At 43.6% G+C, this 21,258-nt stretch overlaps 1 protein-coding gene across 2 annotated transcripts in view; it reads right to left on the bottom strand.

Annotated features, from left to right (window-relative positions):
• The window catches only part of zgc:85722 (uncharacterized protein LOC407982 homolog), a 74,551-nt gene that overhangs the window by 8,755 nt on the left and 44,538 nt on the right, over positions 1-21,258 (bottom strand). For both annotated transcript variants that reach the window (XM_037541962.1, XM_017724055.2), the window contains exons 14-16: positions 15,785-15,969; positions 5,305-5,451; positions 471-588 (exon numbers count right to left, since the gene is read on the bottom strand). In XM_037541962.1, the coding sequence (XP_037397859.1) occupies positions 471-588; positions 5,305-5,451; positions 15,785-15,969 (450 nt within the window). The remainder of the gene's footprint in view (positions 1-470; positions 589-5,304; positions 5,452-15,784; positions 15,970-21,258) is intronic.

Genomic DNA, 21,258 nt, shown 5'->3' with positions numbered 1-21,258 from the left:
ATCCACTCGTACCAGCACAGCACACACTAACACACCACCACCACGCCAGCGTTACTGCAGAGCTGCGAATGATCCACCACCCAAATAGTACCTGCTCTGTGGGGGTCCATGGGGGTCCTGACCACTGAAGAACAGGGTAACAGAGTATCAGAGAAACAGATGGACTACAGTCTGTAACTGTAGAACTACAGAGTGCAGCTATACAGTAAGTGGAGCCTGATCGGTGTAAATGCAGGTTCACAGAATATACTATACAAAGAATATATAACATAAATGAACGGCATTACATCAAAACAATTATTGCAAAAGTTAGATAAACTGAAAAACGTGTTGGTGTAAAATATTTTCTTGATGCAAAAACGATGCACATCTTTTAATCAACTTCATGTTTTTATGCCGGGCGACTTTGTGGTGCAAGATGTATTTCTGTGCCAACAAACAATAAAGTTCAGTGTCATCGTAATACTCACCACCAGCTTTTTAACCAGAGTCTCTCTCTCTGCCACCATCTCTCGGAGATCAGCGATGGTCTGCAGGTCCTCAGGCCGACTCTCTCTGTTCCTGAACTTCTCCTCTGTGCCCTCCAGCCTGTGTAAATAAACACATGTAAACATTACAAAACAGTGTAAACCAAACAGCAGTAACATAAAATCGTTAACTATGCATATACACAGTTTATGGACAAAAGTATTGGGACATGCACACATTACAGCTACAACAGCTTTTATGATGTCCCATTCTAAATCCATAGACATTAATATGGTCCCCCTTTGCAGCCATAACAGCTTCCACTCTTCTGGGAAGATTCCTAGAAGATGTTGGAGAGAGTCTGTGGTCATTTTTGCCCGTTCATCCAGAAGAGCATTTGTGAGGTCAGACCCTGATGTTGGATGAGATGATCTGGCTCACAAACTCCGTTCTAGTTCACCCCAAAGGTGTTAGATGGGGTTGAGGTCAGGCCACTGAGAGGGCCAGTCGAGTTCTTTCACACCAAACTCACCCAGTCAGGCCTTTATGGAGCTGCTTTGTGCTCTGGGGATCAGTCGTGCTGGAACAGAAACGGTTCTTCCTTAAACTGTTCCCATAAAGAATTGTCCAAAATGTCTTGGTGCTGAAGCATTAAGACGTACCTTCACTGGAACTAAGGGTTCTAGGCCAACCCCTGAAAAACAGCCCCATAGCATCATCCCTCCTCCACCAAACTTTACAGCTGGCACAGTGCAGTCAGACAAGTACCGTTCTCCTGGCATTCGCCAAACCCAGACTTGTCCATCAGACTGAAGAAGTGTCATTCATCAGTCCACAGAATACTTTTCCACTGTTCCAGAGTCCAGTGGCGGTGCTGTACATCACTCCATCCGACGCTTGGCATTATGCTCGGTGATGTAAGGCTTGGATGTAGCTGCTCGGCCATGGAAACCCATTCCGTCGCTGCATGAAACCCACGTCATGGAGCTTCCAGCACTCAGTTTTTGTGCTGATGTTGATGCCAGAGGAGGTTTGAAATCTGCAGTTATTGATCAGCAGAGCGCTGGTGACTTTTATCTCTATGCTTCTCAGCACTCGGCACTCGCTTTGTAACTTTGCATGGTCTGACAGGTCATGGCTGAGTTGCTGTGATTCCTAAATGCTTCCACTTTTCAATAATACCTCTCACAGCATGGAATATCTAGGAGGGAAGAAGTTTCTTAAACTGACTTGTAATGATAGCATCCTACTACAGCACCACGCTCACATTCAGTGAGCTCTTTTAACCCATTCTTTTACAAATGTGTGTAAAGGCAGACTGCATGGCTAGGTACTTGATTTTATACTTCTGTGGCAGTGAGACTGAATGAAACAACGGAATTAAATGATTAAGTGGGGTGTTACAATACGTTTGTTCATATATATCCATCCATCCATCCATCATCCTCCGCTTCTCCGGGGTTCGGGTCGCGGGGGCAGCATCCTGAGCAATGAAGCCCAGACCTCCCTTTCCCCAGCCACTTCCACTAGCTCCCTGGGAGGGATTCCGAGGCGCTCCCAGGCCAGCTGGGCGATATAGTCACGCCAGCGTGTCCTGGGTCTTCCCCGGGGTCTCCTCCCCGGTGGACTTGCCTGTGACACCTCCCAAGGGAGGCGTCCAGGAGGCATCCTAACAAGATGCCCGAACCACCTCAACTGGCTCCTCTCGACGTGAAGAAGCAGCGGCTCTACTCCGAGTCCCTCTCGGATGACCGAACTTCTCACCCTATCTCTAAGGGAGAGTCCAGCCACCCTGCGGAGGAAACTCATTTCAGCCGCTTGTATTCGCGATCTCGTTCTTTCGGTCATTACCCAAAGCTCATGACCATAGGTGAGGGTGGGAACATAGATCGACCAGTAAATCGAGAGCCTTGCCTTATGGCTCAGCTCTTTCTTTACCACAACAGACCGGTAAAGAGCCAGCATCACTGCTGACCCAGCACCAATCCGCCTGTCAATCTCCCGCTCCCTTGTACCATCACTCGTGAACAAGACCCCGAGATACTTAAACTCCTCCACTTGAGGCAAGAGCTCATCCCCGACCCAGAGAGGGCTCTCCACCCTTTCCCGCGTGAGAACCATGGCCTCGGATTTGGAGGTACTGATCCTCATCCCGGCCGCTTCACACTCGGCTGCAAACCGATCCAGTGAAAGCTGAAGTTCACGGCCTGATGTCCCCAATAGGACCACATCATCTGCGAACAGCAGCGATGTGACCCTGAGGTCACCAAACCGGACACCCTCCATCCCCTGACTGCGCCTAGAAATTCTATCCATAAAAATTATGAATAGAATCGGTGACAAAGGGCAGCCCTGACGGAGTCCAACTCTCACTGGGAAAAAGTCTGACTTACTGCCGGCCATGCGAACCAAGCTCCTGCTTTGTTTGTACAGGGCCTGAATGGCTCGTAGCAAAGAGCCATGTACCCCGTACTCCCGAAGCACCTCCCACAGAATACCCCGGGGAACACAGTCGAATGCCTTCTCCAAATCCACAAAGCACATGTGGACTGGTTGGGCAAACTCCCATGAACCCTCAAGAATCCTGGAGAGGGTAAAGAGTTGGTCCAGTGTTCCACGACCAGGGCGGAACCCGCACTGCTCCTCCTGGATCCGAGGTTCGACTATAAGCCGGACTCTCTTCTCCAGTACCCTTGCAAAGACCTTACCAGGGAGGCTGAGGAGTGTGATTCCCCTGTAGTTGGAACACACCCTCCGGTCCCCCTTTTTAAAAAGAGGCACCACCACCCCAGTCTGCCAATCAAGTGGCACCACCCCCGATGTCCACGCAATGTTGAAAAGGCGTGTCAGCCAAGACAGCCCCACAACATCCAGAGCCTTGAGGAACTCGGGACGGATCTCATCCACCCCTGCAGCCCTGCCGCCAAGGAGCTTTTTAACTACCTTAGCGACTTCGGCCTCAGTAATGGACAAGCCTATTCCCGTGTCCCCAGACTCTGCCTCCTCACTGGAGAACGTGTCGGTGGGATTGAGAAGGTCCTCAAAGTATTCCTTCCACCGCCCAATGACGTCTTCAGTCGAAGTCAGCAGCACACCATCTCCACTATATACAGTGCTAGTGGCACACTGCTTTCCCCTTCTGAGTCGCCTGACGGTTTGCCAGAATCTTTTCGGAGCCGACTTAAAGTCACTTTCCAAGGCCTCACCGAACTCTTCCCACACCCGGGTTTTTGCCTTGGCAACGACTGAAGCCGCAGATCGCTTGGCCTGTCGATACCTGCCAGCTGCCTCTGGTGTCCTACAGGCCAACCATGTCCGGTAGGACTCCTTCTTCAGCTTGACGGCATCTCTCACCTGGGGTGTCCACCACCGGGTTCGAGGATTACCGCCCCGACAGGCACCAACTACCTTGCGACCACAGCTACAGTCAGCCGCTTCAACAATGGAGGAGTGGAACATGGCCCATTCTGAGTCAATGTCCCCCACCTCCCCCGATATCTGGTCAAAGTTCTGACGGAGGTGTGAGTTGAAGATCAATCTGACAGGTTCTTCTGCCAGACGTTCCCAGCAAACCCTCACTATACGTTTGGGTTTGCCTGGTCTGACTGGCATCTTCCCCCACCACCTGATCCAACTCACCACCAGGTGGTGATCAGTTGACAGCTCAGCTCCTCTCTTTACCCGAGTGTCCAGTACACATGGCCGCAAGTCTGATGACACGACTACAAAGTCAATCATTGAACTGCGGCCTAGGGTGTCCTGGTGCCATGTGCACTTATGGACATCCTTGTGTTCAAACATGGTGTTCGTTATGGACAAACTGTGGTTTGCACAGAAGTCCAAAAACTGAACACCACTCGGGTTCAGATCAGAGAGGCCATTCCTCCCAATCACACCCCTCCAGGTCTTACTGTCATTGCCCACGTGAGCGTTGAAGTCCCCCAGTAGGACAATCGAGTCTCCAGGAGGAGCACTTTCAAGCACCCCTTCCAAGGACTCTATGAAGGCTGGGTATTCTGAACTGCTGTTCGGTGCATAAGCACAGACAACAGTCAGGACCCGTTCCCCAACCCGAAGGCGTAGGGAAGCTACCCTCTCGTCCACCGGGGAAAACCCCAACATACAGGCGCCGAGTCGAGGGGCTATGAGAAAGCCCACACCTGCCCGCCGCCTCTCACCATGGGCAACTCCAGAAAAGAAAAAAGTCCAGCCCCTCTCAAGGAGATTGGACCCAGAGCCCAAGCTGTGTGTTGAGGTGAGCCCGACTATATCTAGTCGGTATCTCTCGACCTCGCGCACCAACTCAGGCTCCTTCCCCGCCAGTGAGGTAACGTTCCAAGTTCCAAAAGCCAGTTTCAGCAACCGAGGATCAGAACGCCAAGGCCCACGCCTTCGGACACTGCCCGATCCACAATGCACCGCACCCCTACTACTGCCCCTCCCATCGGTGGTGGGTCGATGGGAGGGTTGTTCATATATATATAGTTAAATATTTTATGAGGTATATATATGTTTTGATTTCTGACATTAAAAAGCTCGCTTTCTACATTTTCTTGCATTTTGGCTTTTTATTTTTGTTTTATACAGTCAAAAACCTTTTACCTTAGAATGTATGTGACATCACAGCCATGACAAATCTAATATATTGACTGGGGAGTGAATTAAATTATATATTATTAGACATCAAATGTTTTCTTTTAAAACGTAATGACCGCTAGTTTTTACATGATATGGGCTTTTTAAAAACATACCTTTATGTACATATTTGATTCAACTAAATTCAATACATTCCTTGTTTTTCAGCGTAATCACAGATGCGGAGAAAGAGGAACTCACAGGATCTGGAGAGCGGAGATCTTGTCCTTCAGAAGCTCCTGAGCTTTGTTGAAATCTGAAAACATGATCTGAGTTTCTCTGTTATGGGACATGTTCATCTCAGCCAACTCCCTCTCGTGCCTCTTGGACAGATCCTGTTCATGAGCCCTGAAAACACATTTAACAGAAACATCACTGTTCAGCCCATGAGGCAGGAGCGTGGCTAGCGGCAGACCCAGGGGGTCTAAGCCCTTGATATTTCTGATCTTTAAAAAAAGTTCTCGGAAGCTAGTTAAAATAAGGCAAAGCATAAGGTTGTTGTTTTCTTGTGTAAAACTATTTTCCACCTTTAATAATTAAACGAGACGGAGAAAGCTCTCAGCGGATGCTCTCATCATGTTTACACAGCTGTTGGTTGCACAAAAAAGCATGAAACAACACTTTTTTCCCAGTAAACAAAGAATTAGCTTGCTCCATTTTTGCTCTTAAAAGAGAGAAATTATGTGAACTGCACTGCAGGGAGATTCACTAGAAAGAGGCCCCAAATATTCTGCTGTAACTCGCATTAGGATGAAGAAATCTGATCCAAAAAAATCCACTACATGCCTTGGCGAATGTCTAATCGGCTGCATTACATGCGATGCTGGAGTGATCTCCGTTTTCTGCCAGACACATTTTGAAGCAGTGCTCCATGTTCATGAATGTATCGGCAAGCGTTAAAGAGGTTAAACGTTACGGCGGCTGATCAGCGCCTACTTCATTGCTCCAAAGCAGGGGAATCCCAGCTTGCTTGAAGCTTTATATTGCATGTTGTTTCGGTCAGACTGCTTCGTCCTACAGAATATTACAGAATATTCGGGGCCTCTTTCGAGTGGATCTCCCTGTAGTTCCTGTAGGCTACGGTAGTAGTTGACCGTGGTAAAGAAAAGAAGGCTCTGAAAATCATACAAGAACTTCACAATCTTCAACCATTCACCATAGACATGCATACCTACTGCTACAAAACACAGTTCTGGTTAATTATGCTTTACTAATTGCAAGGTGAGCAATCATGTGGAGTGTTTAATATTATTTTTTCTCTCTGATGATGATAATAGGGTTGGGAAGTTGTCTAGTTGAATTTACAACCATTTGTCTCTGTGTTTTGCACTCTGTATTTAACCCATCCGTGCAGTGAAGCACCCACATACATGCACACTAGTGAGCACACTTGCCCGGAGCGGTGGGCAGCCCTATCCACGGCGCCCGAGGAGCAATTGGGGGTTAGGTGTCTTGGTCAAGGGCACTGCAGTCATGGACTGTCAGCTGAGGGGATCGAACCGGCGACTTTCTGGTCACAGGGCTGGTTCCCTAACCTCCAGCCCACAACTGCCCTGGAAGTTGGTGTTTGGCTATGGGCCTTAAAGGGGAAATCAAAATACACTATACTGGAGCAGCTTATCAACTTTCAGTTTCTCATTAGGCTGAATGAATAACCGACTCTAAATGTAGGTATTGTGATATAAACCGAGTCCGTTCTACAGTTTCTCATTAGGCTGAATGAATAACCGACTCTAAATGTAGGTATTGTGATATAAACCGAGTCCGTTCTACAGTTTCTCATTAGGCTGAATGAATAACCGGCTCTAAATGTAGGTATTGTGATATAAACCGAGTCTGTTCTACAGTTTCTCATTAGGCTGAATGAATAACCGACTCTAAATGTAGGTATTGTGATATAAACCGAGTCTGTTCTACAGTTTCTCATTAGACTGAATGAATAACCGACTCTAAATGTAGGTATTGTGATATAAACCGAGTCCGTTCTACAGTTTCTCATTAGACTGAATGAATAACCGGCTCTAAATGTAGGTATTGTGATATAAACCGAGTCCGTTCTACAGTTTCTCATTAGGCTGAATGAATAACCGGCTCTAAATGTAGGTATTGTGATATAAACCGAGTCTGTTCTACAGTTTCTCATTAGGCTGAATGAATAACCGACTCTAAATGTAGGTATTGTGATATAAACCGAGTCCGTTCTACAGTTTCTCATTAGGCTGAATGAATAACCGACTCTAAATGTAGGTATTGTGATATAAACCGAGTCCGTTCTACAGTTTCTCATTAGGCTGAATGAATAACCGGCTCTAAATGTAGGTATTGTGATATAAACCGAGTCTGTTCTACAGTTTCTCATTAGGCTGAATGAATAACCGACTCTAAATGTAGGTATTGTGATATAAACCGAGTCTGTTCTACAGTTTCTCATTAGACTGAATGAATAACCGACTCTAAATGTAGGTATTGTGATATAAACCGAGTCCGTTCTACAGTTTCTCATTAGACTGAATGAATATCCATCCATCCATCCATTTTCTAAGCCGCCTCTCCGTCAGGGTCGCGGGGGGGAGCTGGAGCCTATCCAAGCAGTCTTCGGGCGGAAGGCAGGATACACCCTGGACAGGTCGCCAGTCCATCGCAGGGCAGACACACAGACAGTCACTCACACCTAGGGGCAGTTTAGCATGTCCAATTGGCCTGACTGCATGTCTTTGGACTGTGGGAGGAAACCGGAGAACCCGGAGGAAACCCACACAGACACGGGGAGAACATGCAAACTCCACACAGAGAGGACCCTGGTCACCCAACCGGGGAATCGAACCCAGGCCCTCTTTGCTGTGAGGCGACAGCGCTACCCACCACGCCACCGTGCCGCCCAGTCTGAATGAATAACCGACTCTAAATGTAGGTATTGTGATATAAACCAAGTCCGTTCTACAGTTTCTCATTAGACTGAATGAATAGCCGACTCTAAATGTAGGTATTGTGATATAAACCGAGACTGTTCTACAGTTTCTCATTAGACTGAATGAATAACCGACTCTAAATGTAGGTATTGTGATATAAACCGAGTCTGTTCTACAGTTTCTCATTAGACTGAATGAATAACTGACTCTAAATGTAGGTATTGTGATATAAACCGAGTCCGTTCTACAGTTTCTCATTAGGCTGAATGAATAACCGACTCTAAATGTAGGTATTGTGATATAAACCGAGTCCGTTCTACAGTTTCTCATTAGACTGAATGAATAACCGACTCTAAATGTAGGTATTGTGATATAAACCGAGTCCGTTCTACAGTTTCTCATTAGGCTGAATGAATAACCGACTCTAAATGTAGGTATTGTGATATAAACCGAGTCCGTTCTACAGTTTCTCATTAGACTGAATGAATAACCGACTCTAAATGTAGGTATTGTGATATAAACCGAGTCCGTTCTACAGTTTCTCATTAGGCTGAATGAATAACCGACTCTAAATGTAGGTATTGTGATATAAACCGAGTCCGTTCTACAGTTTCTCATTAGGCTGAATGAATAACCGACTCTAAATGTAGGTATTGTGATATAAACTGAGTCCGTTCTACAGTTTCTCATTAGGCTGAATGAATAACCGGCTCTAAATGTAGGTATTGTGATATAAACCGAGTCCGTTCTACAGTTTCTCATTAGGCTGAATGAATAACCGGCTCTAAATGTAGGTATTGTGATATAAACCGAGTCCGTTCTACAGTTTCTCATTAGACTGAATGAATAACCGACTCTAAATGTAGGTATTGTGATATAAACCGAGTCCGTTCTACAGTTTCTCATTAGGCTGAATGAATAACCGGCTCTAAATGTAGGTATTGTGATATAAACCGAGTCCGTTCTACAGTTTCTCATTAGGCTGAATGAATAACCGGCTCTAAATGTAGGTATTGTGATATAAACCGAGTCCGTTCTACAGTTTCTCATTAGGCTGAATGAATAACCGGCTCTAAATGTAGGTATTGTGATATAAACCGAGTCCGTTCTACAGTTTCTCATTAGGCTGAATGAATAACCGGCTCTAAATGTAGGTATTGTGATATAAACCGAGTCCGTTCTACAGTTTCTCATTAGACTGAATGAATAACCGACTCTAAATGTAGGTATTGTGATATAAACCGAGTCCGTTCTACAGTTTCTCATTAGACTGAATGAATAACCGACTCTAAATGTAGGTATTGTGATATAAACCGAGTCCGTTCTACAGTTTCTCATTAGACTGAATGAATAACCGACTCTAAATGTAGGTATTGTGATATAAACCGAGTCCGTTCTACAGTTTCTCATTAGGCTGAATGAATAACCGGCTCTAAATGTAGGTATTGTGATATAAACCGAGTCCGTTCTACAGTTTCTCATTAGGCTGAATGAATAACCGGCTCTAAATGTAGGTATTGTGATATAAACCGAGTCCGTTCTACAGTTTCTCATTAGGCTGAATGAATAACCGGCTCTAAATGTAGGTATTGTGATATAAACCGAGTCCGTTCTACAGTTTCTCATTAGGCTGAATGAATAACCGGCTCTAAATGTAGGTATTGTGATATAAACCGAGTCCGTTCTACAGTTTCTCATTAGGCTGAATGAATAACCGGCTCTAAATGTAGGTATTGTGATATAAACCGAGTCCGTTCTACAGTTTCTCATTAGACTGAATGAATAACCGACTCTAAATGTAGGTATTGTGATATAAACCGAGTCCGTTCTACAGTTTCTCATTAGACTGAATGAATAACCGACTCTAAATGTAGGTATTGTGATATAAACCGAGTCCGTTCTACAGTTTCTCATTAGACTGAATGAATAACCGACTCTAAATGTAGGTATTGTGATATAAACCGAGTCCGTTCTACAGTTTCTCATTAGACTGAATGAATAACCGACTCTAAATGTAGGTATTGTGATATAAACCGAGTCCGTTCTACAGTTTCTCATTAGACTGAATGAATAACCGACTCTAAATGTAGGTATTGTGATATAAACCGAGTCCGTTCTACAGTTTCTCATTAGACTGAATGAATAACCGACTCTAAATGTAGGTATTGTGATATAAACAGAGTCTGTTCTACAGTTTCTCATTAGACTGAATGAATAACTGACTCTAAATGTAGGTATTGTGATATAAACCGAGTCTGTTCTACAGTTTCTCATTAGACTGAATGAATAACCGACTCTAAATGTAGGTATTGTGATATAAATCGAGTCCGTTCTACAGTTTCTCATTAGGCTGAATGAATAACCGACTCTAAATGTAGGTATTGTGATATAAACTGAGTCTGTTCTACAGTTTCTCATTAGACTGAATGAATAACCGACTCTAAATGTAGGTATTGTGATATAAACCGAGTCCGTTCTACAGTTTCTCATTAGGCTGAATGAATAACCGGCTCTAAATGTAGGTATTGTGATATAAACCGAGTCCGTTCTACAGTTTCTCATTAGACTGAATGAATAACCGACTCTAAATGTAGGTATTGTGATATAAACCGAGTCCGTTCTACAGTTTCTCATTAGGCTGAATGAATAACCGGCTCTAAATGTAGGTATTGTGATATAAACCGAGTCCGTTCTACAGTTTCTCATTAGACTGAATGAATAACCGACTCTAAATGTAGGTATTGTGATATAAACCGAGTCCGTTCTACAGTTTCTCATTAGACTGAATGAATAACCGACTCTAAATGTAGGTATTGTGATATAAACCGAGTCCGTTCTACAGTTTCTCATTAGACTGAATGAATAACCGACTCTAAATGTAGGTATTGTGATATAAACCGAGTCCGTTCTACAGTTTCTCATTAGACTGAATGAATAACCGACTCTAAATGTAGGTATTGTGATATAAACCGAGTCCGTTCTACAGTTTCTCATTAGACTGAATGAATAACCGACTCTAAATGTAGGTATTGTGATATAAACAGAGTCTGTTCTACAGTTTCTCATTAGACTGAATGAATAACCGACTCTAAATGTAGGTATTGTGATATAAACCGAGTCTGTTCTACAGTTTCTCATTAGACTGAATGAATAACCGACTCTAAATGTAGGTATTGTGATATAAACCAAGTCCGTTCTACAGTTTCTCATTAGACTGAATGAATAACCGACTCTAAATGTAGGTATTGTGATATAAACCAAGTCCGTTCTACAGTTTCTCATTAGACTGAATGAATAACCGACTCTAAATGTAGGTATTGTGATATAAACCAAGTCCGTTCTACAGTTTCTCATTAGACTGAATGAATAACCGACTCTAAATGTAGGTATTGTGATATAAACCGAGTCCGTTCTACAGTTTCTCATTAGGCTGAATGGGATTTTTTTAACATTTTGCAGGAAAGTTTATCCAACCTCAGTGGCCATGAAAGAATGCATAGGTAGGCCAGTTAGCTCAGGCTTGTCCAGCTCTCGTCCTAGGAGGCCTTGGTCAAGCACACTCTGTTCCAGACCTGCTAAAAGACCTCCTGAGTTGAACTGGGTAGACTACGGCATTAACTGAGCAAAACAGTGGTCAACAGTTTTGCTCAGAGGTGCAAACAGTGAACGCTTTTGAACATTTCCTTTTAATAATTACCGGGTCTTTATTCTTATTTCTTACAGTGCGTTTCTTCAGTGCTCCTCACTGAAGAAAAGCTGAAGAAAATGTGTTTATTTGTCTTTGTGCTACACCTTTGCTGGCTGAGAGGATGTTGTGTGGTTTATTCTTATCAGCAGAGAGTTAGTCCTGTGTGTGAAGGAGGCTGCAGAGAGAGATACTGACTCACTCTGCCTAAGGGCCATGGCTTCTTGCCAGGAAATATCTCTTTGCCTGGTCTCCTGGTGCCAGCTGAATTAACCTCTATGACTGAGCTGCTGGAGATGCTTTCTCTTATGAAATAAATAGCCATTAAACTCAATAAACTACCATACTGAGGCTGTATGGCATAAATATTTTGTGAGTCTGGCTTTAACCCTCAAGGCTAGAGCATGCCATCCCAATAAACATACAGAAAAAACAGTAGTGCTGTGAATTAAGGGCTGGAAATATGGCAAAACATATTACAATACTTCAATGCATTTTCACTATACCTGATAAATATGCAATTTTGTTTAGTTTTTTTAAGACAAAAAAATGGTGCCACATTTAAAAACATATAATCAAAAACTAAAAATACTATATACATATATACATATATATATATATAACATTTCACATGCCGTGCTGAACTAAACTCAATAAAACCAGGCTAAATATGACACAAGTCTGATACATCAACACAATTATTCCAGTGAACTGACAGCAGTTCTGTAGATGCAACATATTTTAGACATTTATAATCAGACATGAAATATAATGAACAGTGAAAAAATTGAGAAACCAATTAACTTATTTAGTTAATTGAGTCCAACAACGTAATAAGTCCAAAAAATCCAAAGTCCAAAAACAGTACTTTTTTTTTTTAGGTATTTTGACTTTTCTGTGAGGCATCTGTTGCAAACCATGTCAAAACGCCAATGAGTATGAGATTTGGCAGACATCCTTTGAGACCCCACATCTATACATACATCTATACATAAAGGCGATTATAAAAACTTTGCCAAACATCTGTGAACTACTGGTCTCATATTGGCATGAGGTGATTGGACCCCGATGATTGCCACTTGGGATGTAACTTTTAGATTATTTAGCTCTCATAGCAGGAATCAACACGCTCTGCATCACGCGTCAGGCTCCAGTCCTGGTGGGCCAAAACACTGCAGATTTCTGCACACTGTCCCATTAAACACACCTGATTTAAGCCACTGGCTAATTAGCAATGCCGTCGTAAACTGAATTCAGTGTTAGATGAATGTAAACGCTGATCTCCGCAGCACTTTGGCCAGGAAGGTCCCCAGTTTGACATTCCTTCACCACATCAATTTCAGATGCAAACTAACTTGTTTGCCAACGATAATCATTTATTTGATAATCCTTTATTTTATTCTACATCTGTTTGCAGACTACCCTCTTCCCAAAAGAGGAATATTCCTCCCTATTCACACTGTTCTAGAATGCTCTCGCCAAGTCATGCTGTTCTAGAACATGTTCCCCTATTAACCCTGTTCTATAATATTCTCACCAATTCCCACTATTCTAGAATGCTCCCCCTCCCCCGCTTCTCATTGTTCTAGAAGAACCCTCCTCACTTACAGAATCTTAGAATGTTCTCCCCATTCATATTGTTCTAGAACATAATCTCCTTTTCTCAATGTTCCAGAATGTTCTTCCTTATGTCCTTGTTATACAACCCCAATTCCAATGAAGTTGGGATGTTGTGTAAAACATAAATAAAAACAGAATATGATGATTTGCAAATGCTTTTCAGCCTATATTCAATTGAATACACTACAAAGAAGAGATATTTAATGTTCAAACGGATAAACTTTATTGTTTTTTGCAAATATTCACTCATTTTGAATTTGATGCCTGTAACATGTTCCAAAGAAGTTGGGACAGGGGCAACAGAAGACTGGGAAAGCTGAGGAATGCTCAAAAAAACACCTGGCAGATTATTCCACAGGTGAACAGGTTAATTGGAAACAGGTGAATGTCATGATTAGGGATAAAGGGAGCGTCACTGAAAGGCTCAGTCGTTCACAAGCAAGGACGGGCGAGGTTCACCACTTAGTGAACAACTGCGTGAGCAAATAGTCCAACAGTTTAAGAACAACGTTTCTCAACGTGCAACTGCAGGAATTTAGGGATTTCATCATCTACAGTCCATAATATCATCAAAAGATTCAGAGAATCTGGAGAAATCTCTGCAAGTAAGCAGCAAAGCAGAAAACCAACACTGAATGCCCGTGACCTTCGACCCCTCAGGCGGCACTGCATTAAAAACCCACATCATTCTGTAACGGATGTTCCCACATGGGCTCAGGAACACTTCGGAAAACCACTGTCAGTGAACTCAGTTCGTCGCTCCATCTACAAGTGCAGGTTAAAACACTGCCATGCAAAGCGAAGCCACATATCAACGCCGCCGGCTTCTCTGGGCCGAGCTCATCTGAGATGGACTGACGCAGAAGTGTCCTGTGGTCTGACGCGTCCACATTTCACACTGTTTTTGGAAATCATGGACGTCGTGTCCTCCCGGCCAAAGAGGAAAAGGACTGTCCGGATTGTCATCAGCGCAAAGTTCAAAAGCCAGCATCTCTGATGGTTTGGGGGGGGGGGGGGGGGGGGGGGGGTGGTGTTAGTGCACATGGCAGGGGTAACCTGCACATCTGTGAAGGCACCATTAATGCTGAAAGGTACATACAGGTTTTGGAGCAACATCTGCTGCCATCCAAGCAGCGTCTTTTTCAGGGACGTCCTGCTTATTTCAGCAAGACGATGCCAAGCCACATTCTGCACGTGTTACAACAGCGTGGCTTCGTAGTAAAAGAGTGCGGGTACTAGACTGGCCTGCCTGCAGTCCAGACCGGTCTCCCATTGAAAATGTGTGGCACATTATGAAGAACAAAATACGACAACGGAGACCCCGGACTGCTGAGGAACTCTACAGGAAGTTGTACATCAAGCAAGAATGGGAAAGAATTCCACCTACAAAGTTTCAACAATTAGTTCCCAAACGCTTACTGAGTGTTGTTAAAAGGAAAGGTGATGTAACACAGTGGTAAACACACCCCTGTTGCAGGCATCAAATTCAAAATGAGGGAATATTTGCCAAAAACAATAAAGTTTATCTCTTTGAACATTAAATATCTCGTCTTTGTAGTGTATTCACCTGAATATAGGTTTAAAAGGATTTGCAAATTATCGTATTCTGTTTTTATTTATGTTTTACACAACGTCCCAACTTCATTGGAATTGGGGTTGTAGAATGTTACTCCCCATTCATATGACTCTAGAATGTTAGCTCCTATTCTCACTGTTCTACAATATTTCACCCTATTAATACTCTTCTAGAATGTTCTCACCAATTTCCACTGTTCTAAAATGTTCTCTCCCCTTTTACTGTTCTAGAAGCACCCTCCTCACTTTTAGAATGTTCTCACCAATTGACACCGTTCTCCCCATTCACATTGTTCTAGAATGTTATCTCCTTTCCTTAATGTTCTAGAATGTTCCTCCCTATTCACTCTGCTCTAGAATGTTCTCCCCGTTCATATTAAAGGGTGTTAGCTCCTATTCCCACTATTCCAGAATGTTCTTCTGTAATCACACTGCTGTAGAACAGTTCTCCCTATGAATCCTGTTCTAGAATGTTCTCGCCCATTTCCACTGTTCTAGAATGTTCTCCCTCACTCTCACTATTCTAGAAGCATCCTCCTCATTCACATTATTCTAGAATGCTCTTGCCAATTCACACTGCTCTCCACAATCTCACTGTTTTAGAATGTTCTCCTTTTTTCAATGTTCCAGAATGTTCTACTTACACTGACCTAGAATTCTCCTCCCCATTCACACGGCTCTAGAATGTCCTCTCAATTCAGCCTGTTCTACAATGTTCCCCATTCACATTGTTCTAGAATGTTTTCCACCATTCACAAAATTTTGACATTACATGTAAACAGTATGATGATAATAATAACTAAGCCTTATTATCTCAGGCTTAATTCAATGCAATGCATTACCATCAAACAGGAGCTGTGAATGAAACTCTTGGCAGTGTCTTTGTGCTGACCTGATCTGCAGGTTGGCCTCACTGCGGATGCGCAGCACCTCTTTGCCCTTCAGCTCCAGCTCCTTGGTCAGTGTGCTGATGGTTTCGTTCAGAGAGTGGATCTCATGGTCCAGGTCGGCGATTCGGTTCTTCCTGCAGTTCACCTCCTGCTGCAGATCTGAGATACGGCCCAGCAGGTCCTGCTCCTAAAACACACACATGCTGTTTAGTGTCCGCAGTGACATAAATGCACTGTCATTACCTTCTTAAACTACAGGCTTGGGACGTATACCATTATAAAAGTGTTTGAATTTGGATTTCTCCATATTGTAGATGCTGGCATAAGTCCAAAAGCAACAAAGCACAAATAGACCCACCTTCAAGACAAATGAACTTGAAGCACCTAAACAATTTCTGTGAATTCAACAAAATACACACAATATTTCTCACAATTTAAAACTGTTTAAAAATAAATAATACTGTGCAACTGATGTTAACTAAAGGTGGAAACGCCACCTGAAAACCCTGCAAGTTACACTGATAGAAAACATTTACGTTTCTCGTTCATCAAGGCACAAACAATGTAAATGTTCCCTCAAAGGTTCTACAGAGGGTTTAAGGTCTGATTGTGAAGCTTAAATCAGTTCCTCCAGGTGAAAAGTTGGTATTTGTTCCTTTTCATAACCGAATGTTTTAAAACAGAGCAGTAGAATAAAAGCCTGGAGGCGAGGCGAGGAGGGGCGTGTGGAGTCAGTCCAGCTTAGAACAGATCATTTCAGTGGATTATGGTTCAGTTATGTTCCCTGACTAAAGGCACTGAGATGGAGCCTTGAGGGTCCCACCCCAGTGACGAGAGAGGCCCTGCCCCAGTGACAGTTTAGTACCTTTATTTCTAAGACTGTACTACACAGGTTTTGTTTTAGAAGGAACCTTATAAACTGTATTAACTCTGAGGGGTTCATATGATCAATTTTGTTAATTAATTACATTTGGATATATTGAAAAGTAATTGATAGTTAAAAATGTAATATATCCTTAAGGTCATATCACTCACCCTTACATCTTATATACTAATAAAAATAATTTTAATATTAAGATAAATGATTAACGTGTATGAATTATTCAGATCTACATTTTGGGTGTAGGTGACTACAGCCCAGCAAGCTTTTCCACTGGTTAGGACTTCAGGAGCTGGACTGAAGGCCTTACACATTAGATTAACTACCAACATAACTGGGAAGTACAATGGGATCAATGGGAACAAAAACGGCCCTTCTGGAAGTTCTAGAGACATCACTGACTGTGAATATGAGCCGTAGTCTAAGCAGGTTTGGCTTAGTTGTTAGGAATGGAAAACAGCGGCGGCAGCTCTGTGTCAGGACTCTTGACTGTAAAGCTGATAAGCTCTGATATGTGCTAATGTCTGTTAGATGCTTCAGATAAAACGTATGGAATGTTTTACAAGCTTTTAATGGCCAAAGCATGTTCATGTGAGCCTCCGTTAGCTCAGAGCCAACATACCAGCTGAATCTCATAGTAGCACTAGTATTATCGTAGGTGTTTTTCCTCATTTTTGACATTCATGGTCCGAACTGAAGGCCTAACTGTAACGGCAATGGTTCATAGTTCTAAGAGTGAGAAACTGGATTTGGAGACACACATACAGAGTTTAAAGGGATGAAGGAAACATCCAATTGCTGTTCACATTGCCTCCAGAGATGAAAGCCTCAGTGTCCAAAGTGAGCTCAGATTTGAACGGAAACGCTCGGTGCGGCGCAAATCCTTCCGATTTAACTGAAATGTTTCAGAATCTGCTTACAAAAGGCAGTGGTAGAGTTTCTGCCAAGCCCAGGAGCTTACAAAATATTTAACTAGGTCACATTAAAAGGCATACCATTGTGCTGTATTATTAACCGAAGTGAGCTGTACGTGAGAGAAGGGAGAGTGCAAGTGAAAGTAAGAAATGGGAAAGTGATATTAGAGAGAGAGAGAGAGAGAGAGAGAGAGAGAGAGAGAGATTAGGAGGCCGGTGAGGAAACGGCAGTGTAAAAGCTTCAGCAGGACTCTCTCCTATCCTTTATTCATCATCTTGATCGTTCACTTTCCTGTAAAGTGTGGCTTAACCTGCAGTGAATTCATCCCTGTCTGAGCTCCTGCTCTGCTCAGACCTTCCACTCTTTGCACCAGGAGAAAGCAGATACGTGTCGTCGCTTTAGTTCTTAATAAATCCAGCCAGGAAGACTCGTATCTCTCCGTCTCTCACTCTGTCTCTATCTTCAAATCTGTCTCTGTCTCCAGAGCACAGATGAAATAAAGGCAGCCTGCTGGTCTTCACTTCTTACACGTTCACTGCTGAACTTTATTTCTGTAAGTGCTTTAACGGCACGTATCGCAGAGAAGTAGGGGCTGATGTACAGCTGTATGCGCAAGTATAAACACCCCCTGCCGAACGCCGTTTGGTGATTTTATAGGTGAAAGTAAGTCAACGCATCCTCTAGGTCCACCCATTCAGCCTACAGCAGTTTATCCCCACCCATTCAGCCTACAGCAGTTTATCCCCACCCATTCAGCCTACAGCAGTTTAGCCCCACCCATTCAGCCTGCAGCAGTTTAGCCCCACCCATTCAGCCTGCAGCAGTTTAGCCCCACCCATTCAGCCTGCAGCAGTTTATCCCCACCCATTCAGCCTACAGCAGTTTAGCCCCACCCATTCAGCCTGCAGCAGTTTAGCCCCACCCATTCAGCCTGCAGCAGTTTAGCCCCACCCATTCAGCCTACAGCAGTTTAGCCCCACCCATTCAGCCTGCAGCAGTTTATCCCCACCCATTCAGCCTACAGCAGTTTAGCCTCACGCGCTCAGCCTACAGCAGTTTAGCCCCACCCATTCAGCCTGCAGCTGTTTAGCCCCACCCATTCAGCCTACAGCAGTTTAGCCCCACCCATTCAGCCTGCAGCAGTTTAGCCCCACCCATTCAGCCTACAGCAGTTTAGCCCCACCCATTCAGCCTGCAGCAGTTTAGCCCCACCCATTCAGCCTACAGCAGTTTATCCCCACCCATTCAGCCTACAGCAGTTTAGCCCCACGCGCTCAGCCTACAGCAGTTTAGCCCCACGCGCTCAGCCTACAGCAGTTTAGCCCCACCCATTCAGCCTACAGCAGTTTAGCCCCACCCATTCAGCCTACAGCAGTTTAGCCCCACCCATTCAGCCTACAGCAGTTTAGCCCCACCCATTCAGCCTACAGCAGTTTAGCTCCACCCATTCAGCCTACAGCAGTTTAGCCCCACCCATTCAGCCTACAGCAGTTTAGCCCCACCCATTCAGCCTACAGCAGTTTAGCCCCACCCATTCAGCCTACAGCAGTTTAGCCCCACCCATTCAGCACATCCAGAAAAAGAGAAAATGTTTATAATCCACAGCTCAGAGGATTTAACTGCTTATTCCACATTTCAGCCCAGGCTGCTTTTTGAACAAGGTACAATACAGGGTGGCCAATCAGAACAGACCTCATTTACATACACAACTTACTTTATCACTTTATTGATTTAAAAAAAAATTATTGAATTGTTGTTTTCAAGTGTCAAACCAAAAACTCTAAACCAGGGGTCGCGACCCAAATGTTAAGAGCCATTTTGTCCTTTCAACAAAAATCAAACCACCTTGAGAGCCACAACATTTAACGACCATTTTACCATCTTGGCTGTAAACATGTCTTAGTATGTGCTGATGTACAAGTAGAGGCTAAAAGTATAAACAGAAACACAAACTTACTTCGCTCTGCTTTAAGCTTAAGCTCAGCTATAGCTGCTTTTCTCGCATCTCTGGCAGGAAACATTTCCTCAAAAGTCGATCAGCTTCTAGTAAAATTTTCACGTTTCACTTCAAATGATGCCTGAGAGGCGCCAGAATGAAACTGCTGAACCGGAAAATCTGAATAAGAAGTTGGTAAATGAGAAACTGGCTCTTTAGTGCTTGACAGGGAACCAGCTGGAGTGATTCTAAATGCGAAAGTCCATTTCTCTTCAAATTCTTGATGTTCGTCTTAAATCTTTCTCTTTTGCGTTGTGTTAGCTACCAGCTAGATGAGACTGTTTCTCACGTTCCTATGGTGACCATCAGCCTGCGCACCAACCTTTAGGATTAAAGGTTGGTGAATTAGCAGAAATAGGCTACATTAACTCCAGCGTTTAAGACCATTTACTGTTAAACTGTGTTGAAGGATCAGCAGAGCTTTATTTTACTGTAGAGGAGGATTATTTTATTATTACCTACTGATCTGATTCAGCCGTGGAGCCACGACAGGGCAGCAAGAGAGTGACATGTTGCCGACCCCTGATCTAAACTCAACTAAGAACTAAGACACTTTAAAAAACAGATTTACTCTGTGCCTGCATATGGAATAGCAGGTGTTTGAAGTATGAAATCTTGTTCAGGGTCAGAGAAACTGTTTTAAGTTGCAACGCGTCGCTCGTCAGCAGTTTTTAATGTAGTCCTACCCCCGAGTGTAGGCTTTAACTGATTCCCCCCAACCACCACTCAGATATCCTGCCAAACAATGAATAAATCATGTCTGTTATGTCTTCAAAGAATGTGAGGGACCCACAAATACAGTATTAAACAGGGAAATTACAGTGAAGGAGCATTATCAAACAAAAAATCAATCATCAGTACGGTACGTCTGTGATTGTAGTAGTTTAGTGTCTCTCAGTCCTGGCCACATGCACTTGACACTTTCAAGATGCACTCCAGCAGCAAGTTCTTCAATGACCACATTTTCAGTGGATGCCTTTGTACAGAGCAGTGAGGAGTAGCTTTTAATAGTTATGTCTACTATATCGTTCAATTATTATATCAGACATGTATATTCATAATCTGCGATGGACTGGTGACCTGTCCAGGGTGTATCCTGCCTTTCGCCCAATGGCAGCTGGGATAGGCTTCAGCGCCTATGGGGCTGGGGAATGTAGCTTTTAGCTACAGTGCATCAGTGAACTGGAGAACATTACAGCAGGGGGATTTAATTAGAATTCAATAAGATCCAGTTAGAGAAAATTTCCTCAAGCGAAGGTCCAGAACATAATGTCTGAGTTACATCATGATTCAGTGCCATATGCTGTTTACTGAAGTAGCCGAGTAGGAATATCAACATCTTATATAGTCAAACTGAATATCAGATCAAATAAAGTCCAGTTCAGTCAGATTTCAATAATATTTACTGTCAGTTTCCTCTTTTTAGAGTCACGTCATGTGGAATAACTTCCCTCTGCCTCACTTTCTTCTCTGACTGCTGTTTCTCTCCTCGTCCCTCCCCTGTGTGGCGTCACTCACTCGAGTCTCGGTGCTCATCGTAATGCATAGATCTGATTGGCTGAGTAGCGTCATGTGTCATATTTACAGCGCATGTGATTGGTCTGTGAGTCTCCCGGCCTCTAAAGCTACCGTAAAGGCTAGAAAAGTTACGGAGATTAAAACAGGACCAACCCGTCAAAATTAAA

This window comes from Pygocentrus nattereri, chromosome 10, assembly GCF_015220715.1.
Source record: "Pygocentrus nattereri isolate fPygNat1 chromosome 10, fPygNat1.pri, whole genome shotgun sequence".
Classification (NCBI taxonomy): domain Eukaryota; kingdom Metazoa; phylum Chordata; class Actinopteri; order Characiformes; family Serrasalmidae; genus Pygocentrus; species Pygocentrus nattereri.
This window is presented reverse-complemented; position numbering and strand designations above follow the sequence as displayed.